Source organism: Oncorhynchus kisutch, linkage group LG11 (genome assembly GCF_002021735.2).
Source record: "Oncorhynchus kisutch isolate 150728-3 linkage group LG11, Okis_V2, whole genome shotgun sequence".
Classification (NCBI taxonomy): domain Eukaryota; kingdom Metazoa; phylum Chordata; class Actinopteri; order Salmoniformes; family Salmonidae; genus Oncorhynchus; species Oncorhynchus kisutch.
This window is the reverse complement of record NC_034184.2, coordinates 69,408,544-69,430,918: the sequence shown is the minus strand read 5'-3', so window position 1 is coordinate 69,430,918 and position 22,375 is coordinate 69,408,544. Positions and strand designations below refer to the sequence as shown.

Here is a 22,375-nt window from a genome sequence, read left to right as displayed (position 1 = left end):
ATAAGATGAATTAAGGTTCAATTGATGTCTATGAATGCTTCTTTACAAAGAGGTGAATCTTAACTTTCACTTCAGTTAAATTTGTACTTATTCATGCATTGATGTCTATGTGAGACTAAGTGAAAAATTGACCTTATGAATTATCCACATTTTGTGGTGAATCCTAGGTATACAAGAGAGGCAAATGCATTGCAGTGTTCTTTTGAATGCATGTTCTGCCTGTTTTGGATAGATTATGCCGTATATACAGCTCATTACACTGCACTGCACCTGTGAACATAATATAAACATACATCAAAGTAATGGACATTATGTTTGTCAATCTGTCACCAAGACGATACTTAGCCACGCTACTTCAATAGCAGCACACAAGCTGCACTCACAAAGATTCAGAATTGTCATTTCGTCATTTCGTCTCATAGTACACCGTTGATTTCCTATTGCGTTTGCATTGCAGAACTCAATCACTACCTCATTTTGTTTTTAAAGGATTGATTTGTAGCTTGCGTCCAGTAGCATATTTTTTTCAATAGAATGTTATTTTCAGTATTGTTCAAAAACATGGCCATAAATGTTAAACAGCCTGAAAGAACAGGACACAATACTCCGACATTAAATTGATATCCATACACGTTTATAATCTAGAATTAGCAGTAGCATCAGTCAAATGACTTCTCTTTCTGTTCCTCAGGACACAGTGGGCACGCCAGAGGAGCTGTTGAAACACGCAACCAACATCAGCGAGCTCAAGAGGTCGTTCCTGGAGACTGGTGCCGACACGGCCGGCCTCACCGAGTGGGAGAAGAGGCTGTCCTCGTCCCCCCTGCGCTCGCTGCGCCTCGACGAAGCCCCTATGATCGAACCACTGGAGCTTGATGAAGTAGCGGTAAATTCACTGTCAAATCGGAAAGGGACTGAATAGAGAGGGGGGAGGCATCCATACAGCGTTTAGAGACCCCTGTGTTTTAATTACACATTTAGTAGAACCTCAGTGGGTGAAAACACGTAGAATTAGAAATCTGGTAACATGTAATCCATGGATGGACATTATGCAGCTTTTTGTTCCATCCTGCTCTAACACACCTGGTTCTACTAATCAGCTGCTCATTAGCTCCTTGATAAGCTGAATCAAGTTTAAAACTGCTGGAAGTACACACACTACTATCCTGACTTAAAGAGAAATAGCATCCTTGCTTTTGATAGGACATGATTTGAAGGTTGAGATGTGCCTTCTGCATTGTGAGAAGGTTGACATGTGCCTGCTGCAGTGTGAGAAGGTTGACATGTGCCTTCTGCAATGTGAGAAGGTTGACATGTGCCTTCTGCAATGTGAGAAGGTTGACATGTGCCTTCTGCAATGTGAGAAGGTTGACATGTGCCTTCTGCAATGTGAGAAGGTTGACATGTGCCTGTTGCAGTGTGAGAAACTTGACATGTGTCTGCTGCAATGTGAGAAGGTTGACAGGTGCCTGCTGCAGTGTGAGATGGTTGACATGTGCCTGCTGCAATGTGAGAAGGTTGACATGTGCCTGCTGCAGTGTGAGAAGGTTGACATGTGCCTGCTGCAATGTGAGAAGGTTGACATGTGCCTTCTGCAGTGTGAGAAGGTTGAGATGTGCCTGCTGCAATGAATGAGATCCCTCCTCTCCATGTCAAATCTCAGGAGACTGGGGCCTCTACCGTGTCTCCTTGAAAAGCTACTCAATAATCTATACAGGTGGAGGAAGGTGCTTAATATCCCGCTACTGGAGATGTTAGGAAATAATCGCTGCCTCATTATGACATGTGACACCTATACCCTTCCTTCTCCAGTGACGTGTTCAAGTAGCTACCAAGCATCAACATGTTTTTCAAGTGAAGTTAAGCCACTGTGAAAGGAAGTGATTCAGAGGCAGCTCCTTGATGCAGACAAAAAGTGTAGGCTACAAAATCCAACCGCTGAAGCCAAAAGTAGATACAAGGAGCACCAGTTGAAAGTACCAGGGGACAATTTACAGTGTGACATCAATATAGGGCTGGATTGATTTTTAGCAGCCTGGCCTGTGAATGAGTAATAAATCCTTGTGCTATAACCTTGCCAAATGGAGGTGGGAGGGAGAGACTCAAGGAAGCAAACATCCTCCTTGGCTAAGCATTTTAGCAGGACTAAGGAAAAGCATGCATGGACTTCAAAAGGGAGGAAGAAACCCCCATCCCTCTGCATGCTGTGTGTGTGTGTGTGTGTGTGTGTGTGTGTGTGTGTGTGTGTGTGTGTGTGTGTGTGTGTGTGTGTGTGTGTGTGTGTGTGTGTGTGTGTGTGTGTGTGTGTGTGTGTGTGTGTGTGTGTGTGTGTGTGTAAACATCAAGCAGTCGGGAGAACGGCAATGATGATGTAACCAAGGAAAGGGGATTTATTTATTTATTCATGTAGCAGCGACGATAGCATATTTCTGCCAGTATTTATTTTTATGACTGTTTGTATGTGATTAAAGTAGGTGTGGAAAGGAGCCAGTTTACCCCTCAGCCAAGTCTTGCAACCTTGACCCATTCTTTATTTGTGAGATACTGGAAGAAGAGGGATTGTGTCTGCAGAGAATGTTCTCATTAATCCACACCCTTATCTCTGTTATCAAACTCATAGTGTGAGTATGTTTGGAGAGATACTTAAGTCCCATCGTTACACACTGTTGTGCCGTGTTTTATGGAAATCTCATATCCCACACACTCTTATCAAACAGAATGAGTAATGATATCCGTAATAGGATACCACCCACACGCGTACGCCTCAAAGCTACTTTCCATTCTACTTCATTCATGCCGGGCTGTTTGTTTGTCTTGTTTTTCTTTTCTATTCATGTAGAGCAAAGAGGATGAGAGAGAGGATGAGAGAGTCATGGCTGCAGGCGGCAGCATTGAGGAGGAGATCAACCACAGCCCTATGGATACTAAGACTACTGTGGTAGGTAGCCAGGATGTATGCTGGTCCAGCTATCTCTGTGTGATTGGAACACCTTCATCTCTGCTGCTTGGTTAGATTAGAGACAGCTAAGCCTATGAATTATTAACATGTCTTACTGTACATATTTAACCAAAGATCCATTTGGGAGTGTAGGACTAGAATCCTATGTTATTCATTGTCAGCAGTGGATGACAACATGACAAGAATTTGAATCTGTATGTAGGTCTACTGTAAATTAGCTATACATAGAGACCGGTTTTAAATAGCCACTGAACATGCCATTGGCACGTGTGTTTTTCTGTTGCTCATTAGAAAACGATATTTCAGTCTTGGAGGCGTGTTTCCTGACAGATTCAGCGTTTGGTTAATGATGTTTGTCCCCGATGAGACACTGTAGCCGCGGAAGCCTATTTCACTTGCTCAAAAGTTCACGCAAGAAATCTGTAATATGTTTTTCAGTTTTTGCAGAGGATGCTTTAGTTTTAGTTTAACACATAACTAAGGTGTTTTGTGCAATATTTCTCAAGTAAAGGAATGGGTGACATGTTGTCTTATGTAAACAAAATCGGGCTGCTGGGCAGGTCTGTCTCATTGTCTATGCTATTGGATAGAGAGCAATCACCGCAGCTGTTCACCCCATGTTAGTTCCCCAATGGACATTGTCAAATCAACACTGTTTTAGACGAGACTGACTTATTATTCCTAATTACACTTTGTAGTCAATCTTGACACTAGAACTCTTTCTGATTCGATGTCACAAAGGCCGTTTTCAACGGGATTTGTTGCTTTTTAAAGGCCGTCACTCTTTAACAATACACTAACAACTAAGAACTGTGATTTATGTTGCTGTCTATGTTAATAGTGTCTATGATCTATGTTGCTTGCAAGTCTAAAGTTGCTGCTTTAAGAATTGCTCTTCTTGGGACTGCCACTGGAAGTCCTTCTCCCCCCATTGAACTGCAAGTTGGCGTTTATTGTTATGAATATTTCCCAGGAGACAGCAGTGCAGTGGTCATTATATGGCACAGCCACAAAGTCATAAAATATTGTTTAAACCTAACCACACTGCTAACCCTAATGCCTAACAGGCTGACTACACGTGAGCGTTGTGAAATAAATTTAGACAAATATGTTCAATTATTGCACCCACACAGCTCGCGAGCGTCTGCGTTGCCAAGGGCTAAAATAGAAGTCAGTTCTATTTCTGACGCAGATCGTGCTGCAAGTCCTGCCTCTCCCATCTCCTCATTGGTTTATAGAAACAGGTACCCACGTGCCATCTCCTCATTGGTTATACCCACGTGGGTGAGTGAAAGATGAAATAGGTCGGTGGCTGTAATGCACGTAATTTATGAAAGTTGCCAATCACAATATAAAGTCAAGAGAAGAAAAAGCCTGGAAGGAGGAGAGATGACTAGAAACGATTCGGTTGACAGTTTTATGTGTGGATTAATTTGCGGAGTAGAGAACCTTGTGCATTTCAGGTAAAATAACAACTAAATGTTTATATCCCAGGACAAATTAGCTAGCAACAGCAAGCTAGCTAAATAGGACAAATTAGCTAGCAAGTGCAAGCTAGCTAGCTAAATTGCCATAAATGTTTAATGCTTTTCGACCTGTCTCCAAATTAATATTATCGGTGCAGAGTTTGTTTTGATATTTTAACCTGCGTGTCGTGATCGCATTTGGTGTGGGGGGACAAAATAAATGTATGCACGATGGCGCACGAGCGCAGCCGGTTTGGGTTCCATGTAACCCTAACCTTAAATTATGCCTAACCCAAATTTTAGTTTTCATGATTTTTTACATATAGACAATTTTGACTTTGCAGCTGGTCCATCAAGCGGAATGGCCTCCAGGGCAAGATTCATTACAATTAAGGTCAATCTGCCATTGAACTGGCTAACCCCAGTCTTTGTATGTATCTTGTATGTAGGATTCTGACGGGTGGGTAATAGTAAGTAAAGTCCCTCCTAAGGTAACCGAAAAGAAAATCATTGTCAACTATAAAGTTATGACCGTCACTAACACTGTGGCCAAAGGAGTGCTCGCCGGCACCAGTGGTGGCATAGTCGGCAAGGAGTTGAAAGCGTATGAGAGCTTCCGCAGCGAACTCCCCTCCAAAACTGAGGAGATGAGAGAGAAGAACTATACCCTGGGCAAGTCCTATGACACAATGTCAGGCAAGATTGTCACAATGACAAAGCGGGCCAAAGATGGTGGGGAGGCGGTGGCGGCTGCTCCGGCAGCGTTTGCCAGGGAGCTGAAGAGGGCAGCAGACCAATCCACCACCACAGTGAAGATCATCCCGGTGTCGACTGAGTATGAGATGCCGGTGTCTGTCCACATGGGTCTCCCACCCCAGGAGGGAATCGGACCCCCCATGATTACCATGAAGGAGGCCAGGACGCCCTCTCCATCCGAGCCCAGCAACGGTGCCCTGGGCCTGGGCACCGTGCGGACCATGGTGTCCATCCGCTCCAGCCAGGACATCAGTGATCCCGCGAGAGCGGACAGCAGGAAGCAGCTCAGGGAGACATTTCTCCTGGGAGACAGAAGCACCACCCCTGTTGCACCTCACACACCTCTCTCGCCACGCTCCCCCATGGCCAAGTCACCTATGGCAAAGTCTCCCATGACAAAGCCCAAGCCTCCAATGGAGGATCTGCATCTGAGCCCCGGCCCCGTGTCCTATCTATCCAGAACCCCATCGCCCTCCAAAGTGGTAGGATGATATGACGCCCCTCCCCCCAAAATGCCTGAAGCCCCCCCCCCCTCTCCCTCCCTACTGTAGCCCCCCAAAATGTTTTCAAGCTAATCCCGCCCCTGTCTGCCTGGTCTTCGTATCTACTGCAACAAGCCTGGACCCGGCGCTGTTTTGCACTCGACTGAATGTTTATGGGAATCGCTTGGGTATCCCTTTCTTTCTATCCTTTGCTCTTTTTAGTTGGACACAAATCCCTTAACCACGGTATTTGGTGTAATTTGTTTACTGCTTTCCTAAGCCAAACTTGCTGCCTCATGGGCACTGGCATTTGTTTACCCCTTTCATTTCAATGTAAATTAAATTGTGTTTCGTTTTATGCTTGTTCCCCATGCTGCTAGCCACACCAAATTAATGCTTTACACTTTGGCTTATGGTACGGTACGGTATACTATGGTTTATATGCCACTGACTGCTTCAGCCCTACCACATTTACTTTTGACTTCCCTTGGTATGCCCTCTATGAACTCTTGGCTGCTTGATCTGAGATTATGATATGGGCCCTATTCATAAGAAGAGACATCCCGACTCGCAAGACATACTTGTCTGTCTCATCTATTGCCTTTGTGATTGACATTCTCAATAGATGAAAGCCAAGTACTGAGCTGCCATAAGGTCTCCCTAGTAAAGTTGAATTGCTGACGATGCTCCACTCTTTTGTAGAAGTGCTATAAATGTATAAAAGCTCTAGTAAAGTGATTGATATGTCACAGGGTGGTGTTTCTATCAATTCCTCAGATTTGCGTAATATAGCATACAAACATGGATTAAAAAACACATTTGAAAACACTTGTCATTTGATCACTTTAAACCTTTGAAATCACTCTAGATTCTTAAGAGTTCTTAAAGTATTCTATATTCTCAAACCCAATCTTCTAAAATGACCCTTCTTAGCGATCAATCTTCACCTCAATGCTCTTATGAATAATCCCCACAAACCCCCATCCCCTGAGCTTGTGTCTGGGCATTGTGTCAAAGGCCTGTCTGTCTGAGTCTCTCCTCCTTTGTATGTACAGTATCTAACTGTGTGTGTGCGTGTGTGTGTGTGTGTCTCTCTCTTCTACTCCTGTGTGTGTACTCTCCCCATCTCTCTGTCTGCTCAGCCTAAGCCGACCTTTGAGGAGATGTCCCCGGAGCTCACCGCTCTCTTACATTCGGCCCGATATCAGACCAGCACGGGGGGTTGGACTGCCTCGCCTGCCCATAGTCAGGCCCTGCTCAAGGTGGCCTCTTATGCCCTATGGACAATATACAACTTAACAAATGGGATGACAGCAGTTATAATTTATTTGTTTTCAACTTTACATATACAGGTTATTCACATTGAGATAACATCTCTTTCGTAAGAGAACTGTTCAGTATCTATACGGTTTGTCCTTGTTGGTGAGGAAATGTTGTCGCTGTAGCCACTGCTGTCTGTCAGGCATTTCTGTCATCGCCACTTGCATGTTCCCCGTCAGTCCGTCCGTCCGTCCGTCCTTCCTCCCGATCATTAAAACAGAGGACAGGTTGATGAGGACATATGGTTTAGGACAGATTTATGAGGACACATGATTTAGGACAGTTTTATGCGGACACATTGTTAAGGACAGGTTTATGGTTTGTCTAGACAGATGTACCACATGGTCCTATGACTGTATTGAGGAGGAATGTGAGAGCTTTATCCAGGCGCATATTTGATTTTTCCACCCTACTCATCTTTTAGAACATTTCGATACCTCAAAGTGGAAAACAAAGCAATCAAGCAATGAAACCAATGTTAAATGACAACATGCATTCAGAAGATCACGTCGGTACTAACATATAAAGTAACCCTTTCCTGCTGTCTGGAAACACAATCATGCTATTGGTCTTTGTTTAGCATTTGATTCCGTACTAGGCCTACAGTAATTGAAGTGCCCACACAGGTTCAAGGAGACTGACTGTGACGTCTTGTTTGTTTCCTTTGCTAGACAACAGAGAAGGTGGAGCGGATCGTGCTGCAGACAGAGGTGGTATCATCACAGCAAACAGAAGAGGTTGAGGATCAGCCGAAAGAACAGCCGGCAGAGGACCAGGAGCAGCCGGTGGAGAAACAGCCTGACGACCGGCCTGACGGCATGGAGAAACAAGCTGGTCAGCAGCCTGAGCAGGTAGAGACAGATTCATTGGGAGGGATAAAGCATGATGGGCCTCAGTCCGTGCTTGGGTTTACAGGGACGCTCATGCATGATGACTCGGACACGCCCAGCGAGGCAAGTGACACTAGCGGCGCCGCTAGCATAGCCTCCGCGGGTCCTGCCCTGACTGCCGCGGCCCAGGCCGCTGTGGACGAGGCTGTAGGGGCAGCGGTGAATCAGACAGACACTGAGGAGGAAACTCCAAACGCAGGCTCAGGTGGAGGCCTGGGGCTGGACAGTCCGTCAGAGGGAGAGGTGTCCACAGGGTCAGTCTCAGAGGAGGAGGAGGAGGAGAAAGAGAACAGCCTGGACTGGAGAGGGCGCTTTGTGTCCCCCTCTCCTACAGGAGCATCCTGGCAGAGTCTCAGTGGGGAGGTAGCTGCTGCTAGAGCTCACTCAGAGGTAACACCCCAAAGAGCCCCAACCTTTTCCCTAGTTGTCCCGTAAGTACCTCCTCAACTCTCCTTCCCACTCGCCTACATTAGCACTGGAAAAGCTAGCTGAAACTACCCTGGTCTCACATTCCTTTTTGTCCATGCTACTTAGAAAGTGCTCAATCTAGCCGAGTCTTACCCTCACAATCGCCTGTAATATCAATCCAGCCTCCCAAAATGATCCCAATATTGGCCTCCCATTTGCCTGTAATTTGCCTGTAATAAGCAGTACTACCACTGGATAAGCCATCCAACTCTCCCAGTCCTGCCCCTCCTCTTCACCAATAACAGCAGTCAGCCATTACAGCCTGTGGAGCTGTGTGTGTGTGTGTGTGTGTGTGTAGTGATGTGCAGGTGGGGATGACAACGACCTTGTTTCCTGTCCCTGTTTCTGCACACTGGGGTTTCTATTGGAAATCAATACCCTGGCCAGGCAGGTTGTAAATACTGCAAGCTGCAGATACACGCTACTGTATATGTATTACCCAGGAGCAGTATTGAAAACTGTAGTGGAAGATTGCATAGAGGGAGGTGTGTGTGTGCCTGTTAGTGTTTGTTCTTGGAGCGACAATAAACGTTCAATTCGAATATTTCGACCTGCACATGTACACACAGTTTCACAGTGGAAATAGTGCATATCCCTTCCTGGTAGTACTGCCTCATTTCCCCAATGTTCCCAAAGATTACCTTTGTGGTAATCATGAGTGGCAATGATTTAAATGTTTTATGGACACCCGTCTATGAGAAGCACAGCTTAAATAGATAGCAGTCTGTTGCTATCGATTAAGTTTGAAGTCCACAGCCAATTTCAATGATATGGACCGTTTCAGTGAAAGCAACAGGAATTGTTTATAAATACGTACAATCCTGCCAGGTAGACCAATTTGGCCTTCTCCAAAATGAATGAATAGGCTTCCACACATCCAAATAAATAAGACTTACTCAGTGGTGAACACTGTTGAGTTCTGTCATGCATGACACAGACTGGCTGAAGTGAAAATCTCTCTGCGTTTGTTCTTTGGTCAGGGTCCAAAGGGACCTGGGTGATACACAACTCTTTCATTAGGAAAACAAATGTTATTGTAAACATTTTACATTTTTTTACATTCTTTGTAACACAAAATTCTCCCGTATTCTGTGCGTTGGGATTTGATCATTTATGTTGATTCATTTATTGAAGTTTAAATATTTTATCAGAGAGAGCATGCATCTCATGAATGATCCACAATTATTCAGACTTTCCTTAAAGGAAAATTCCACCCAAAACCACTCATTACTATAATTTAGTGTTAAATAACACTAATATGTGAGAACAATATTTTTTATGAACAAATATTTTATTGTTATAAAAAGGTTGGTAGCAACGTGAAAATCGTTATGGAAATCTGTTGCAGTTTAAGTCGACTACAAAACCTACAATGCAATGCTCTTTCTTAGGGCTGGCTGTCTAGCTAGCTAGCCAACGTAGCTACACACAATAATATCAAAGTCAATATCGGCATGTGAAGTAGCTAGTTAGCTGTAAAAATCGCTGAAACAAACTGCCCTATCAATTTAGGAGTTTACAACCTCACCATGTTCAACCTGCAGATCGATGTGCCTCAGAGTGGAGTCTGACATTCGCAATGGCCATGCAACGACACCATGCAAAGCACCCTGGACTGAAGAGGCAGACAAACAGGAGAAATGTGCTAGACCCTCCGTTAAATTACACATTTCTTGAGGTAGGAATATCAAAAATATGATCAATGGATAATTCGAAAGATGACAACCTCCTGCGTTTGACATCGGCCAGTATTGAAATCTGACATGTATGACAGACGTTTTCACAATCTAAAAGTTGTATTCCGATTAACTTCCAGGTTAGTGAGTGTGACTTCATCGCAGTGCTATGTCATACCGGCAGAATTTCTGCCTGCCTAAACAGCAATAGCAAAAGTACACATGAAATGTCCCAGGGAAGTGATAGAACATTGCTCAGAGATGCACAAAAACAATATCATATTCAAAATGGGTGAATCTTTTCTTTAAGCTTTTTTCCCCATTTTCTTCTCCTGCATTTTCTATAACCTTCCAATGAACAAAATGCTTGTGTATGTCCTGTAGACAGGCGGTGAAATTGTAATTGTGTGTGTGTGTGTGTGGTCATGAACATGTTTGTGCGTAGATGTACGCTAGCGTGTGACCATAAGGTATAAAGATCTAACTTTCTGCACCAGTCTCATTTTGTCTCTCTCCATTTCACCCTTCTTCCTCTCTTTCAGACATCTGCACTGGAGTCTCCAGAGGTCCTAACCTTCAACAGGGCAGACGTGATGGAAGAGACAGAGATGCTGGTGCCCCAGGACGTACCTGTAATACACACGGAAATGAAAACCATCACATACCGGTCACTAGAGGTAAAGGTCCTCACAAAACGTCAGGGTTGTTCAGGCTCATGCTCTGTACTGGTTCTTCTCATTTACTCCAATGTTTTCAACCTCATTCATTAGGGAACACAATATAAAAGCCTCTGTTTCAGTCCGTTTTCTTCCGTTTGGTGCCAGATGAACACGACACTGTTCTTCAAATCAAATGCTATTGGTCACAAACACATGGTTAGCAGATGTTAATGAGAGTGTAGCAAAATGCTTGTGCTTCTAGTTCCTACAGTGCAGTAATATCTAACAAGTAATTTAACAATTCCCAAACAACTACCTAATACATACAAATCTAAAGGGTTTAATGAGAATATGTACATATAAGTATATGGGCAATGGCCGAGCGGCATTGGCATGGTGCAGTAGATGGTATAAAATACAGTATATACATGTGATGAGTAATGTAAAATATGTAAACATTATTAAAGTGGCATTGTTTAAAGTGACTAGTGATCCATTTAATAAAGTAGCCAGTGATTGGGTCTCAGTGTAGACAGCAGCCACTCTGAGTTAGTGATTGCTGTTTAGCAGTCTAATGGCCTTGAGATAGAGGCTGTTTTTCAATCTTGTAGTAAGAGGAAGGGAAGCGCTACTAAGGTACACAATAGTACATTTTGGTAGACAGAAGGTGCTCTTTGATAAAAGGGGTGAATTGGTCATCAAAAAGAAAGGAGGACCTAGGCACTTTTCATATAAAAGTGTACCGCATGTTCAATAGAAACAAAGTTGGTTTTTTTAAATGTAAAACTTTGTTTCTATTGAACATGCCATACAAATAAAAGGCATTTTAATTAATTATATTAAGAGTGCCTTGGTCTTCCTTTCTTTTTGATGACCTGTTTTTCAGTCTCAGTCCCAGCTTTGAAGCACTCAATGGAGAGGATGTATTGTGTCTGTGTTTTGTGCCAGGGTGACGCTGACACTGATACAGAGGCGGGGGTGTTGATGAGCGCCCAGACCATCACCTCAGAGACCACCAGCACCACAACAACCACACATATCACCAAGGTAGGTACTATCTGACCCGGCCTCAGTGGTGTGCCACTCTCATTCACCATCAGCATGAATGAATAGGGGCATGAGTGAAGAGAGCAGGGATCATCAACTAAACGCAACATGCAATAATTGCAAAGATTTTACTGAGTTACTGTTCATATAAAGAAATCAGTCAATTGAACTACATTCATTAGTCCCTAATCTATGGATTTCACATGACTGGGAATACAGATATGCATCTGTTGGTCACAGATACATTAAAAAAGGTAGGGGCGTGGATCAGAAAACCAACCATTATCTGGTGTGACCACCATTGCAACATGCAGCGTGACATCTCCTTCGCATAGAGTTGATCAGACTGTTGATTGTGGCCTGTGGAATGTTGTCCCACTCCTCTTCAATGGCTGTGCGAAGTTTCTGGATGTTGTCGGGAACTCTTAACACGCTGTCGTACACGTCGATCCAGAGCATTCCACACATGCTCAATGGGTGACATGTCTGATGAGTATGCAGGCCATGGAAGAACTGGGATATTTTCAGCTTCAAGGAATTGTGTACAGATCCTTGCGACATGGGGCAGTGCATTATCATGATGAAACATAAGGTGATGGCGCGGATGAATGGCACAACAATGGGCCTCAGGATCTCGTGACGGTATCTCTGTGCATTCAAATTGCCATCAATAAAAAGAAAATGTATTTTTGTCCATAGCTTACGCCTGCACATACCATAACCCCACCACCACGGGGCACTCCGCAAACCGCTCGCCCACACAACGCCATACACGCTGTCTGCCATCTGACCGTTACAGTTGAAACCATGATTCATCTGTGAAAAGCACACTTCTCCAGCATGCCAGTGGCCATCGAAGGTGAGCATTTGCCCACTGGAGTCAGTTACGACATCAAACAGTCAGGTCAAGACCCTGGTGAGGGTGACGAGCATGCAGATGAGCTTCCGTGAATAGGATTCTGAAAGTTCGTGCAAAAATTATTTGGTTGTGCAAACCCTCAGTTTCATCAGCTATCCAGGTGGCTGGTCTCAGACAACCCCACAGATGAAGAAGCTGGATATGGAGGTCCTGGGCTGACGTGGCTACACATGGTCTGCAGTTGTGAGGGCGGTTGGACGTACTGCCAAATTCTCGAAAACAACATTGTAAAGAAATGAACATTAAATTATCTGGCAAGAGCTCTGGTGGACATTCCTGCAGTCAGCATTCCAATTGCATCTGTGGCATTGTGTTGTGTGACAAAACTGCACATTTTAGAGTGGCCATTTATTGGCCCCAGCACAAGGTGCCCCTGTGTATTGATCATACGGTTTAATCAGCTTTTTGATATGCCACACCTGTCAGGTGGATGGATTATTTTGTGAAAGGAGAAATGGTCACTAACAGGGATGTAAACAGATTTGTACACAAAATCTGAGAGAAATAAGGTTTTTGTGCGTGTGGAACATTTCTGGGATCTTTATTTCAGCGCATGAAACATAGGACCAACACTTTACATGTTGCGATTATATTTGTGTTCAGTATTTAAAAAAAGTGGATGTGTGGATGTTAGGGGTCCAGAACATAATTACAAATATTTGTAGATTGCAAATTGACCGCAAGAAGCCCAAACAGATTCGTTTCAAACCTTGCCTACATTTGTATACAATCACATGTATATCTCTATTATGCATGGGAATACTTTGGAACAGATTTCCAAAATTAAAATCACTTGAAGCTGATTTGCTGGTGTTTTTACTTTTTTTTTTTTATGTCCAACAAAACAAAAAAAATGAAATAATTGCTCAGTAAACCTGGAAACCAGTTGGGGAAGCCTGGGATAGAGGATATGGATATTACTAGTCTGTTAGTGGTGTAGCTATAAAATATAACCAAGGTGGTTCTTATGGCTCATTTGGTTTGAGCTTGGTGTTTGCTTCCCGCATGCTGTATACAAAATATATCTAAATAGTTTGACATTGTTGTTGCTTGAATGAAATGTCCCCTTAAATTACATTTCTTTTTTTTTTACCAGACTGTGAAAGGAGGAATCTCGGAAACGAGGATCGAGAAGAGAATCGTCATCTCGGGGGATGCAGACATAGACCATGACGAGGTAGGAAGACACTCTTACACTGTGTGTTCTTTAGCATGCAAGTAGCCTTACAGCTATTAAATAGGCAGAGCTATTTTAACAACACAGGTGGTACCTGGATACAATGCTGATAATATTGGGTTCCTTACTCAGCGGGCAATAACATCATTATAGTGTCTTTCATGACATCATGGTCAGGCTGTATACTAGTTGTCTTTTTAGCAACCAGAAAAAAGACATCTTTATCTGGTTGTAATCTGACTAGATAACAAATTGACATATTTTCTTTCACGTGTTAATGTTGTCATGAACAATACGTCTTTACCTGGTTGCTACGGAAACCAGTTGGTTGCAATCTGGTTATATGTCCGCTTCTCAAACTGAATAACAGTTTACCACCAGAAAATGACATCCATTTGAAATAATTTTCCATATTATGCCTGCTGGATACTGTGTTGAGAGATGCTTTGCCTTTAAGTGACTTAAAGCTCTGTTGTTCTACAGCTGAGGTCCGTGACCAGGAGGTGTACACACACAGTGACAAACGTGTATAAACAGAGTGACGAACGTGTACAAACACCCAGTGACTGAGGTGTACACAAACACATACTGTGACTAGTCCAACCCTTACACTTGTGATTCTGATCATACCCATTCCACCTTCCTCTCTGTTTCCCTCCATGGGGTGTTTGGCGTACTGTTTTTAGGCCCTGGCTCAGGCCATAAAAGAGGCCAAAGAGCAGCACCCTGACATGTCAGTGACCAAAGTAGTGGTCCACAAAGAGACTGAGATCACGCCCGAGGAGGGCGAAGAGTGACCGCAGGTAAGGGGACAACGTCGGTCGGTCAGTGACGGCTGTGGCTGGCTGACAGGACACTGACCTCCCTCCATTCCTTCCTCATCCCTCCTCTGGCTCCTTGGTTGTCTACAGTCACCGCCTTCTCGATAGGGCTGCTTGACTCTCAGCTAGCTCAACGAACCTGAGGCTGCTTGACACTCAGCTAGCTCGACTAACCTGAGGCCGCTTGACACTCAGCTAGCTCGACTAACCTGAGGCTGCTTGACACTCAGCTAGCTCGACTAACCTGAGGCTGCTTGACACTCAGCTAGCTCGACTAACCTGAGGCTGCTTGACACTCAGCTAGCTCGACTAACCTGAGGCTGCTTGACTCTCAGCTTGCTCGACGAACCTAAGGCTGCTTAACATACAGCTAGCTCGACTAACCTGAGGCTGCTTAACACACAGCTAGCTCGACTAACCTGAGGCTGCTTGACTCTCAGCTAGCTCAACGAACCTGAGGCTGCTTAACATACAGCTAGCTCGACTAACCTGAGGCTGCTTAACATACAGCTAACTCTACTAACCTGAGGCGGCTTGACACTCAGCTAGCTCGACTAACCTGAGGCTGCTTGACACTCAGCTAGCTCGACTAACCTGAGGCTGCTTGACACACAGCTAGCTCGACTAACCTGAGGCTGCTTGACACTCAGCTAGCTCTACTAACCTGAGGCTGCCTTTAGCTTTTATGCTTTCAGCTTTCACTCCACATTCATCTGTGCCCCACTCAGTATCGTGATTCCTTCTGTGTGGATGGAGTCTCTATATCCAGTATAGTCTTCCATGGCTGGCTTCTGTCGCTGAAATGCTTGCTCTAGAAATGTTGTTAGTGCTAATGTTAGCTTTTTCCTTTCAGCTTCTGATACCGTTATTGACCATAAGCAATTAAAACATTGTGCATTTGCTCATTGGTGTGTGCATTTTCTTTTTACTCTCTTTTGTCAAAATTTAGAGGTGGGTTTTGATTGATGTCTATAGTGCTGTCTGCTGGACGTCTCTGGTACTGTTTAGAGTGTACTGGAAATACCAACAATACGGTTTTCAAATTGCCAGTCTCATTCCTATTAAATAAAAGGGTTATTTCGAGAGTGTATTGAGCAACATTACCTGATTTGGTCATTCTTTTCTGGTTATTGTTATGGCATGATGCTGAGGAAAGAGACACACATTTTACATTTCTTATTATCAAGGTTTCTGTACACTGTAGCATAGGCATGTTACTGGACGGAGCTTGTGTTTGCTTTGCAAGGGCTGTATAGTCTTGTGCATTAACCCTTTTCATTTATTTTTGTCATGTCTTAGCATGCAGCCTGTATGATACTGTGTTTGTACGTGTCTCATAAGTGTTAGTTTAGATGGAAAAAGTTTTTTTTCTGCCGATAACAGACAAAGCATTGACTGTCTTTCACAGGACCCCTCATGCTCTGCTTTTAATCTCCAGCCATAACAGCTTCTTCCACTTACAGGAAAATCACACGATTTCACATGCGAAATCATGTGAATACATGCGTTTTTGGAAACACTGCACATGCGATCACATTTTCAAATGTGTAGTTTCATGTTGCTTTACATGTTGTCACGTTATCACATGAACTTCACATTAAGATCACATGTGATAACATAAAAACACGTGTTTTTGGAACACTTCACGTGTGTCCACGTAAAATTCATGTGGTTTTTCTATAAGGGTTTTCAGCCATAGTAGCTGCAGAAACAGAAAATATTTATTTCATTTCCATCCTTCTGAAAAAGATGTAAGAGAATGTGAATGCTCAGCATTCTGTTTCATCTAAGCATGTGCTCTATAAGGATAACCTTTGTTTTTCAGGATTGAAGGATCACTGGGTTCACCGACGTTTCAGGGGCATTCTGTTAACGTTACTTCACGCTCTTCAGAGTCTGAGATGCAAGCCGGATAGTGACGTTGCCAACAGACAACACACCACTGTAGAGGACACTACTATACTACTCCGTCTGACTACTACTGGACTAACCTAACCCACACTCACCCACACTACTGGCAAATACAGACCTCCAAAGCTGGCCAGACCTTCATTGGAACATGTATACTGCATGAAAAGGGATAATTTCTGCATTTTGTAAAGGAGAAAACAAATACATTGGAGGAAATATCAAATTATATACATGTTTTACTTGACCTGTGCACTCAGGCTCAAAGGGAGAAGAATGTATGTCATGAGAGTTTTGAGTTATGATAGTATACTCTGTTTTATTTATTATCGAACTACAATAATAGTAGCTAGGCTGAACGTGTATGATGGCACAATATTTATCCATGCAATAGATGTGACATTCATCTTGCCATACGTCCCCTTATTTATCCCAATGCTGATTTTATTCCATTTTACATACAGTATTGCCTGGAAAAAGGCAAACATAATATGTATGGTACATACATTTGCTTAGTAGACCATATACCCTCAAAGATGATTGTTGTTTTTACTTTAATTGTAAATAAGTTCATTTGGTTTTTCTTCAATTACAAAGTAAAGATGAGTATAATGAGGCAAGATCTCGTAGAATTGTGTTAGAAGGGAATGTTAAACAGACTCCATTACTGGGACTTCCGAGTTGATCAAGAAAACCCTTATAATATATGTATTCACATGGTGGTCGGTGGATTGAAAGTTCTTGTTGGGTTGTTTCTGAAATGACACCCTATAACCTATATAGTGGGCTTTGGTCAAAAGCAGTGCACTATGTAGAGAATAGAGTGCCATTTTAGACAGTCTTGCTCATTCTTAAATCATACCCAGAATGCACCTCTTATCCCTGCGTGGCACATCCAAGCCTTAAAACTGTGAAGAACGGACAGACAACCTCCACTACAACCCTGCAATGTGTGTTTTATTTCTCCAAGGCCGATGTGTTAGCGGCCATCCAACACAGGGGCATCATGCTCATTGAACCTGAGGTGACATGCTCCCCTCAATGTAAACAACTGGGATGAGAATGAATCATTAGTAGTGTCTTATATAAAAAATAAGACATATGTTTGGTCATCGGTTCCCCCTCAGATATTAGGAGCATGATGCCTCTGATCCCACTCCCCTCAACAGCTGCAAAATCATCCATGTTGAATGCGTTTCCCACAAGATAAATAAAATGCTAAATTCATTGGGTTGGATTTTTGTCAATCACTGAAATGCTATCATAAACTCATGGCAGGAACTCTACAGTGAAGCCATTTACAGTAAGGTAATGACTTTTACAAGTTTAAGTGACACTAGACCATAAATTCCACTTTCACTCCTCTCTTTTCATCTAAAGATTAGCTAATTATTGATGGAAGGAACCCTGCTGAAAGGAAAGGTGTGACAAAATGGGTGGTCAAGTGTTACATGTGGTGTAAATCACTTTGGTTCTGTGTGACAGACGAATAATAATTACCAAGCCAAATGACCATTAGCAAGACAGTTACTTTGAATGACTCGTATGAGAAGCAGTATTTGGTCATGTGATAATTCAGTTGCATAACAGCATTGTCTAAAGAGGAAGCTAACCAGTCAGAAACCAGGGCCTGTATTCAGGCTTCCAGTCAGACTACTTTGTGATTGCCCTGCTCAAAGGATGCTGGACGGCTACAGCTGTTTGTCACGAATCCAATTAGGCTTCTGAACAGTATGTGTTAGGTACAGTAGATAGAACATATATCTATCTTTTTATATTAGTGCTTGCCTGAAGCTACTGAAATGGAAATGGTTCTCAACCCAGTTAAGTAAGAGTTAATACACTCTCGTTCCTGTGGAAGTTATGCAATATAGAGATGTTTCAAATGTCTCTCTGGCTCTGCAAAATAGTTTTTGGTGTATCAAAAATCTATCCAGTACCGACAATGTACTTTCCATTGCAGATTTAGCTTTTTATGGCATATTGGATTTGACTTTGCTCCAATTCAGATGCAACATGAAGTCAACTGTGAAGGTACAGCTGGTCTGGCATGATGAGGCAGATAGGGACATTGTTCCAATGGCTAGAAGCATCGTGTTGGTTGTTGTAATTCCCCTATAGGCTTCAAGATAGGGTACTCTGAACACACACCATAACAAATACACTGAGTGTACAAAACATTAAGAAACACCTTCCAAATATTGAGTTGTACCCCTTTTTGCCCTTAGAACAGCCTCAATTCGGGCAGCGCACAATTGGCCCAGCACCATCCGGGTTAGGGGAGGGTTTGGCCAGGCCCGGATTTCCTTGTCCTATCACACTCTAGCGATTCCTTGTGGCAGGCCGGGTGCCTGCAAGCTGACTTTGGTCGCCAGCTGGATGGTGTTTCCTGCAACACATTGGTGCGGCTGGCTTCCGGGTTGAGCGAGCAGTGTGTCAAGAAGCAGTGCGGCTTGGCAGGGTTGTGTTTCGGAGGAAGCATGGCTCTCGACCTTCGACTCTCCCGAGTTCGTAGGGGAGTTGCAGCGATGGGACAAGACTGTAACTACTAATTGGATATCACGAAATTGAGGAGAGAAATGGGTAAAAGTACCTTTTTTAAAGAACAGCCTCAATTCGTCGGGGCATGGACTACAAGGTGTCTAAAGTAGCCCAGGCTGACTCCAATGCTTCCCACAGTTGTGTCAAGTTGGCTGGATGTCCTTTGGGTGGTGGACCATTCTTGATACACACAGGAAACTGTTGAGTGTGAAAACCCCAGCAGTGTTGCAATTCTTGACACTCAAACCGGTGTGTCTGGCACCTACTGCCATGCCCCACTCAAAGGCACTTACATATTTTGTCTGAATGGCACACATGCATGTCTCAATTGTCTCCAGGCCTAAAACTCCTTCTTTAACCGGTCTCTTCCCCTTCATCTACACTGATTGAAGTGGATTTAACAAGTGACATCAATAAGGGATCATAGCTTTCACCTGGATTCACCTGGTTTGTCTATGTCATGATTTGTACACTCAGTGTATGTCAATAGTGCAATCCAATGGTTGAAGAGATGTGCATCACATTAAATACATGAAACAGATGGCGCCCGAAGAACATTTTATGGCGCCGCTGACATTTTACATTCAATTGTGCAATTGTTTTTGCGTAACTTAATTTTTAACTTATTGTGTACATAATGTTGCTGCTACTGTCTCTTATGACCGAAAAGAACTTATGGAAATCAGAAAAGCGATTTCTCACCACTGACTGGAAGAAACTTTTTCCTTTAACGAGTCAACGAGAAGGATATCCTGCTTTCACTGGAACAGGCCTTTTGCGTGAAGAAAAAACGCCGGAAAATGGGACGCAGATCAGGGATCCTTCTGAGAATCCCGAGGCGAGTGAGTAAACTCCCAATGCCTTCCTTTCTCCTTGCTAACATGCAATCGATAGAAAATAACATTGATGACCTACTATTAAGATTATCCTACCAACGGGACATTAAAAACTGTAACATCTTATGTTTCACCGAGACGTGGCTGAACAAAGAAACGGACAATATAGAGCTGGCGGGATGTTCCATGCACCGGCAGAACAGAGATGCTACCTCTGGTAAGACGAGGGGTGGGGGTGTATGTCTTTTTGTCAATAACAGCTGGTGTGCAATGTCTAATATTGAAGAAGTCTCGAGGCATTGCTCGCCTGAGGTAGAGTACCTTATGATAAGCTGTACCAAGAGAGTTCTCATCTGTATTACTCGTAACCGTCTATCTACCACCACAAAGCGAAGCTGGCACTAAGACCGCTTTCAACCAACTTTATAAGGCCATAAGCTAAGAAGAAAATGCTCACCCAGAAGCGGCGCTCCTAGTGGCCGGGGACTTTAATGCAGGCAAACTTAAATCAGTTTTAGCAAATTATTACCAGCATGTCACATGTGCAACCAGAGGGGGGAAAAAATCCTAGACAACCTTTACTCCACACACAGAGATGCATACAAAGCTCTCCCCCACCCTCCATTTGGCTAATCTGTTTTGCTAGCACAGACTGGAATATGTTCTGGGATTCATCCAATGGCATTGAGGAATACAACACTTCCGTCATCGTCTTCATCAATAAGTGCATCGATGAAATAATCCCCACAGTGACTGTACATACATATCCCAACCAGAAGCCATGGATTACAGGTAACATCCGCACTGAGCTAAAGGCTAGAGCTGCCGTTTTCAAGAAGCGGGAGACTAATCCGGACGCTTATAAGAATTCCCGCTATCCCCTCAGACGAACCATCAAACAAGCAAATTGTCAATACAGGAGTAAGATTGAATCCTACTACACCAGCTCTGACGCTTGTCAGAAAACTATTATGGACAACAAAGGGAAACCCAGACGGGAGCTGCCCAGTGACATGAGCCTAGCAGACGAGCTAAATGCCTTTTATGCTTGCTTCGAGGCAAGCAACACTGAAGCATGCACAAGAGCACCAGCTTTTCTGGATGATGTGTGATAATGCTCTCGGTAGCCGATGTGAAAACCTTTAAACAGGGCAACATTCAAAGCCGCTGGGCCAGACGGATTACCAGGACGTGTACTCAAAGCATGCACAGACCAACTGTCAAGTGTCTTCACTGACATTTTCAACCTCTCCCTGTTTGAGTCTGTAATACCTACATCTTTCAAGCAGACCACCATAGTCCCTGTGCCCAAGGAAGTTAAGGTAACCTGCCTAAATGATTACCGCCCAGGGCACGCACGTCAGTAGCCATGAAGTGCTTTGAAAGGCTGGTCATGGCTCACATCAACAGCATCCTCCCAGACACCCTAGACTCACTCCAATTTGCATAACGCCCCAACAGATCCACAGATGACGCAATCTCAATTGCACTCCACACCACCCTTTCTCACCTGTACAAAAGGAACACCTATGTGAGAATGCTGTTCATCGACTACAGCTCAGCATTCAACACCATAGTGCCCACGAAGCTCATCACTAAGCTAAGGACTGACTCTGGGACTAAACACCTCCCTCTGCAACTGGATCCTAGACTTCCTGACGAGCCGCCCCCCGGGGGTAAGAGTAGGCAACAACACGTCCGCCATGCTGATCCTTAACACTGGGGCCCCTCAAGGGTGTGTACTTAGTCCCCTCCTGTATTCCCTGTTCACCCACGACTGCATGGCCAAACGACTCAAACGGCATCATTAAGTTTGCTGACGACAACATTGGTAGGCCTGATCACCGACAACGATGAGACGGTCTATAGGGAGGAGGTCAAAAAACTGGCAGTGTGGTGCCAGGACAACAACCTCTCCCTCAATGTGAGCAAGACAAAGGAGCTGATCGTGGACTACAGGAAAAGGCGGGATGAACAGGCGCCCATTAACATCGACGGGGCTGTAGTGGAGCGGGTCATGAGTTTCAAGTTCCTTGGTGTCCACATGACCAACGAACTATCACGGTCCAAACATACCAATACAGTCATGAAGAGGGCACGACAGGATGCTGAAAAGATTTGGCATGGGTCCTCAGATCCTCAAAAGGTTCTACAGCTGCACCATTGAGAGCATCCTGACCGGTTGCATCACTGCCTGGTATGGCAACTGCTCGACATCTGACCATAAGGTGCTACAGAGGGTAGTGCGAACAGCCCAGTACATCACTGGGGCCAAGCTTCCTGCCATCCAGGACCTATATAATAGGCAGTGTCAGAGGAAAGCCCATAAAATTGTCAGAGACTCCAGTCACCCAAGTTATAGCCTGTTTTCTCTGCTACCACGTGGCAAGCGGTACCGGAGCGCCACGTCTAGGACCAAAAGGCTCCTCAACAGCTTCTACCCCCAAGCC

At 44.0% G+C, this 22,375-nt stretch overlaps 1 protein-coding gene across 21 annotated transcripts in view; it reads left to right on the top strand.

The window, feature by feature from the left end:
* epb41l3a (erythrocyte membrane protein band 4.1-like 3a) overlaps positions 1 to 17,775 on the top strand; it is an 83,818-nt gene extending 66,043 nt beyond the window's left edge. For 12 of the 21 annotated variants that reach the window (XM_031836206.1, XM_031836203.1, XM_031836190.1 and 9 more), the window contains 9 exons: positions 692 to 886; positions 2,840 to 2,938; positions 6,806 to 6,925; positions 7,655 to 7,834; positions 10,560 to 10,694; positions 11,625 to 11,723; positions 13,739 to 13,819; positions 14,506 to 14,622; positions 16,466 to 17,775. In XM_031836206.1, coding sequence (XP_031692066.1) covers positions 692 to 886; positions 2,840 to 2,938; positions 6,806 to 6,925; positions 7,655 to 7,834; positions 10,560 to 10,694; positions 11,625 to 11,723; positions 13,739 to 13,819; positions 14,506 to 14,616 — 1,020 coding nt within the window. In that variant the 3' untranslated portion in view covers positions 14,617 to 14,622; positions 16,466 to 17,775. Of the gene's footprint in view, positions 1 to 691; positions 887 to 2,839; positions 2,939 to 6,805; positions 6,926 to 7,654; positions 7,835 to 9,885; positions 10,020 to 10,559; positions 10,695 to 11,624; positions 11,724 to 13,738; positions 13,820 to 14,505; positions 14,623 to 16,465 lie in introns of all 21 variants that reach the window. The other 9 variants (XM_031836201.1, XM_031836202.1, XM_031836200.1 and 6 more) reach the window with 4 other exon arrangements.
* Positions 17,776 to 22,375: the final 4,600 nt, after the last annotated feature.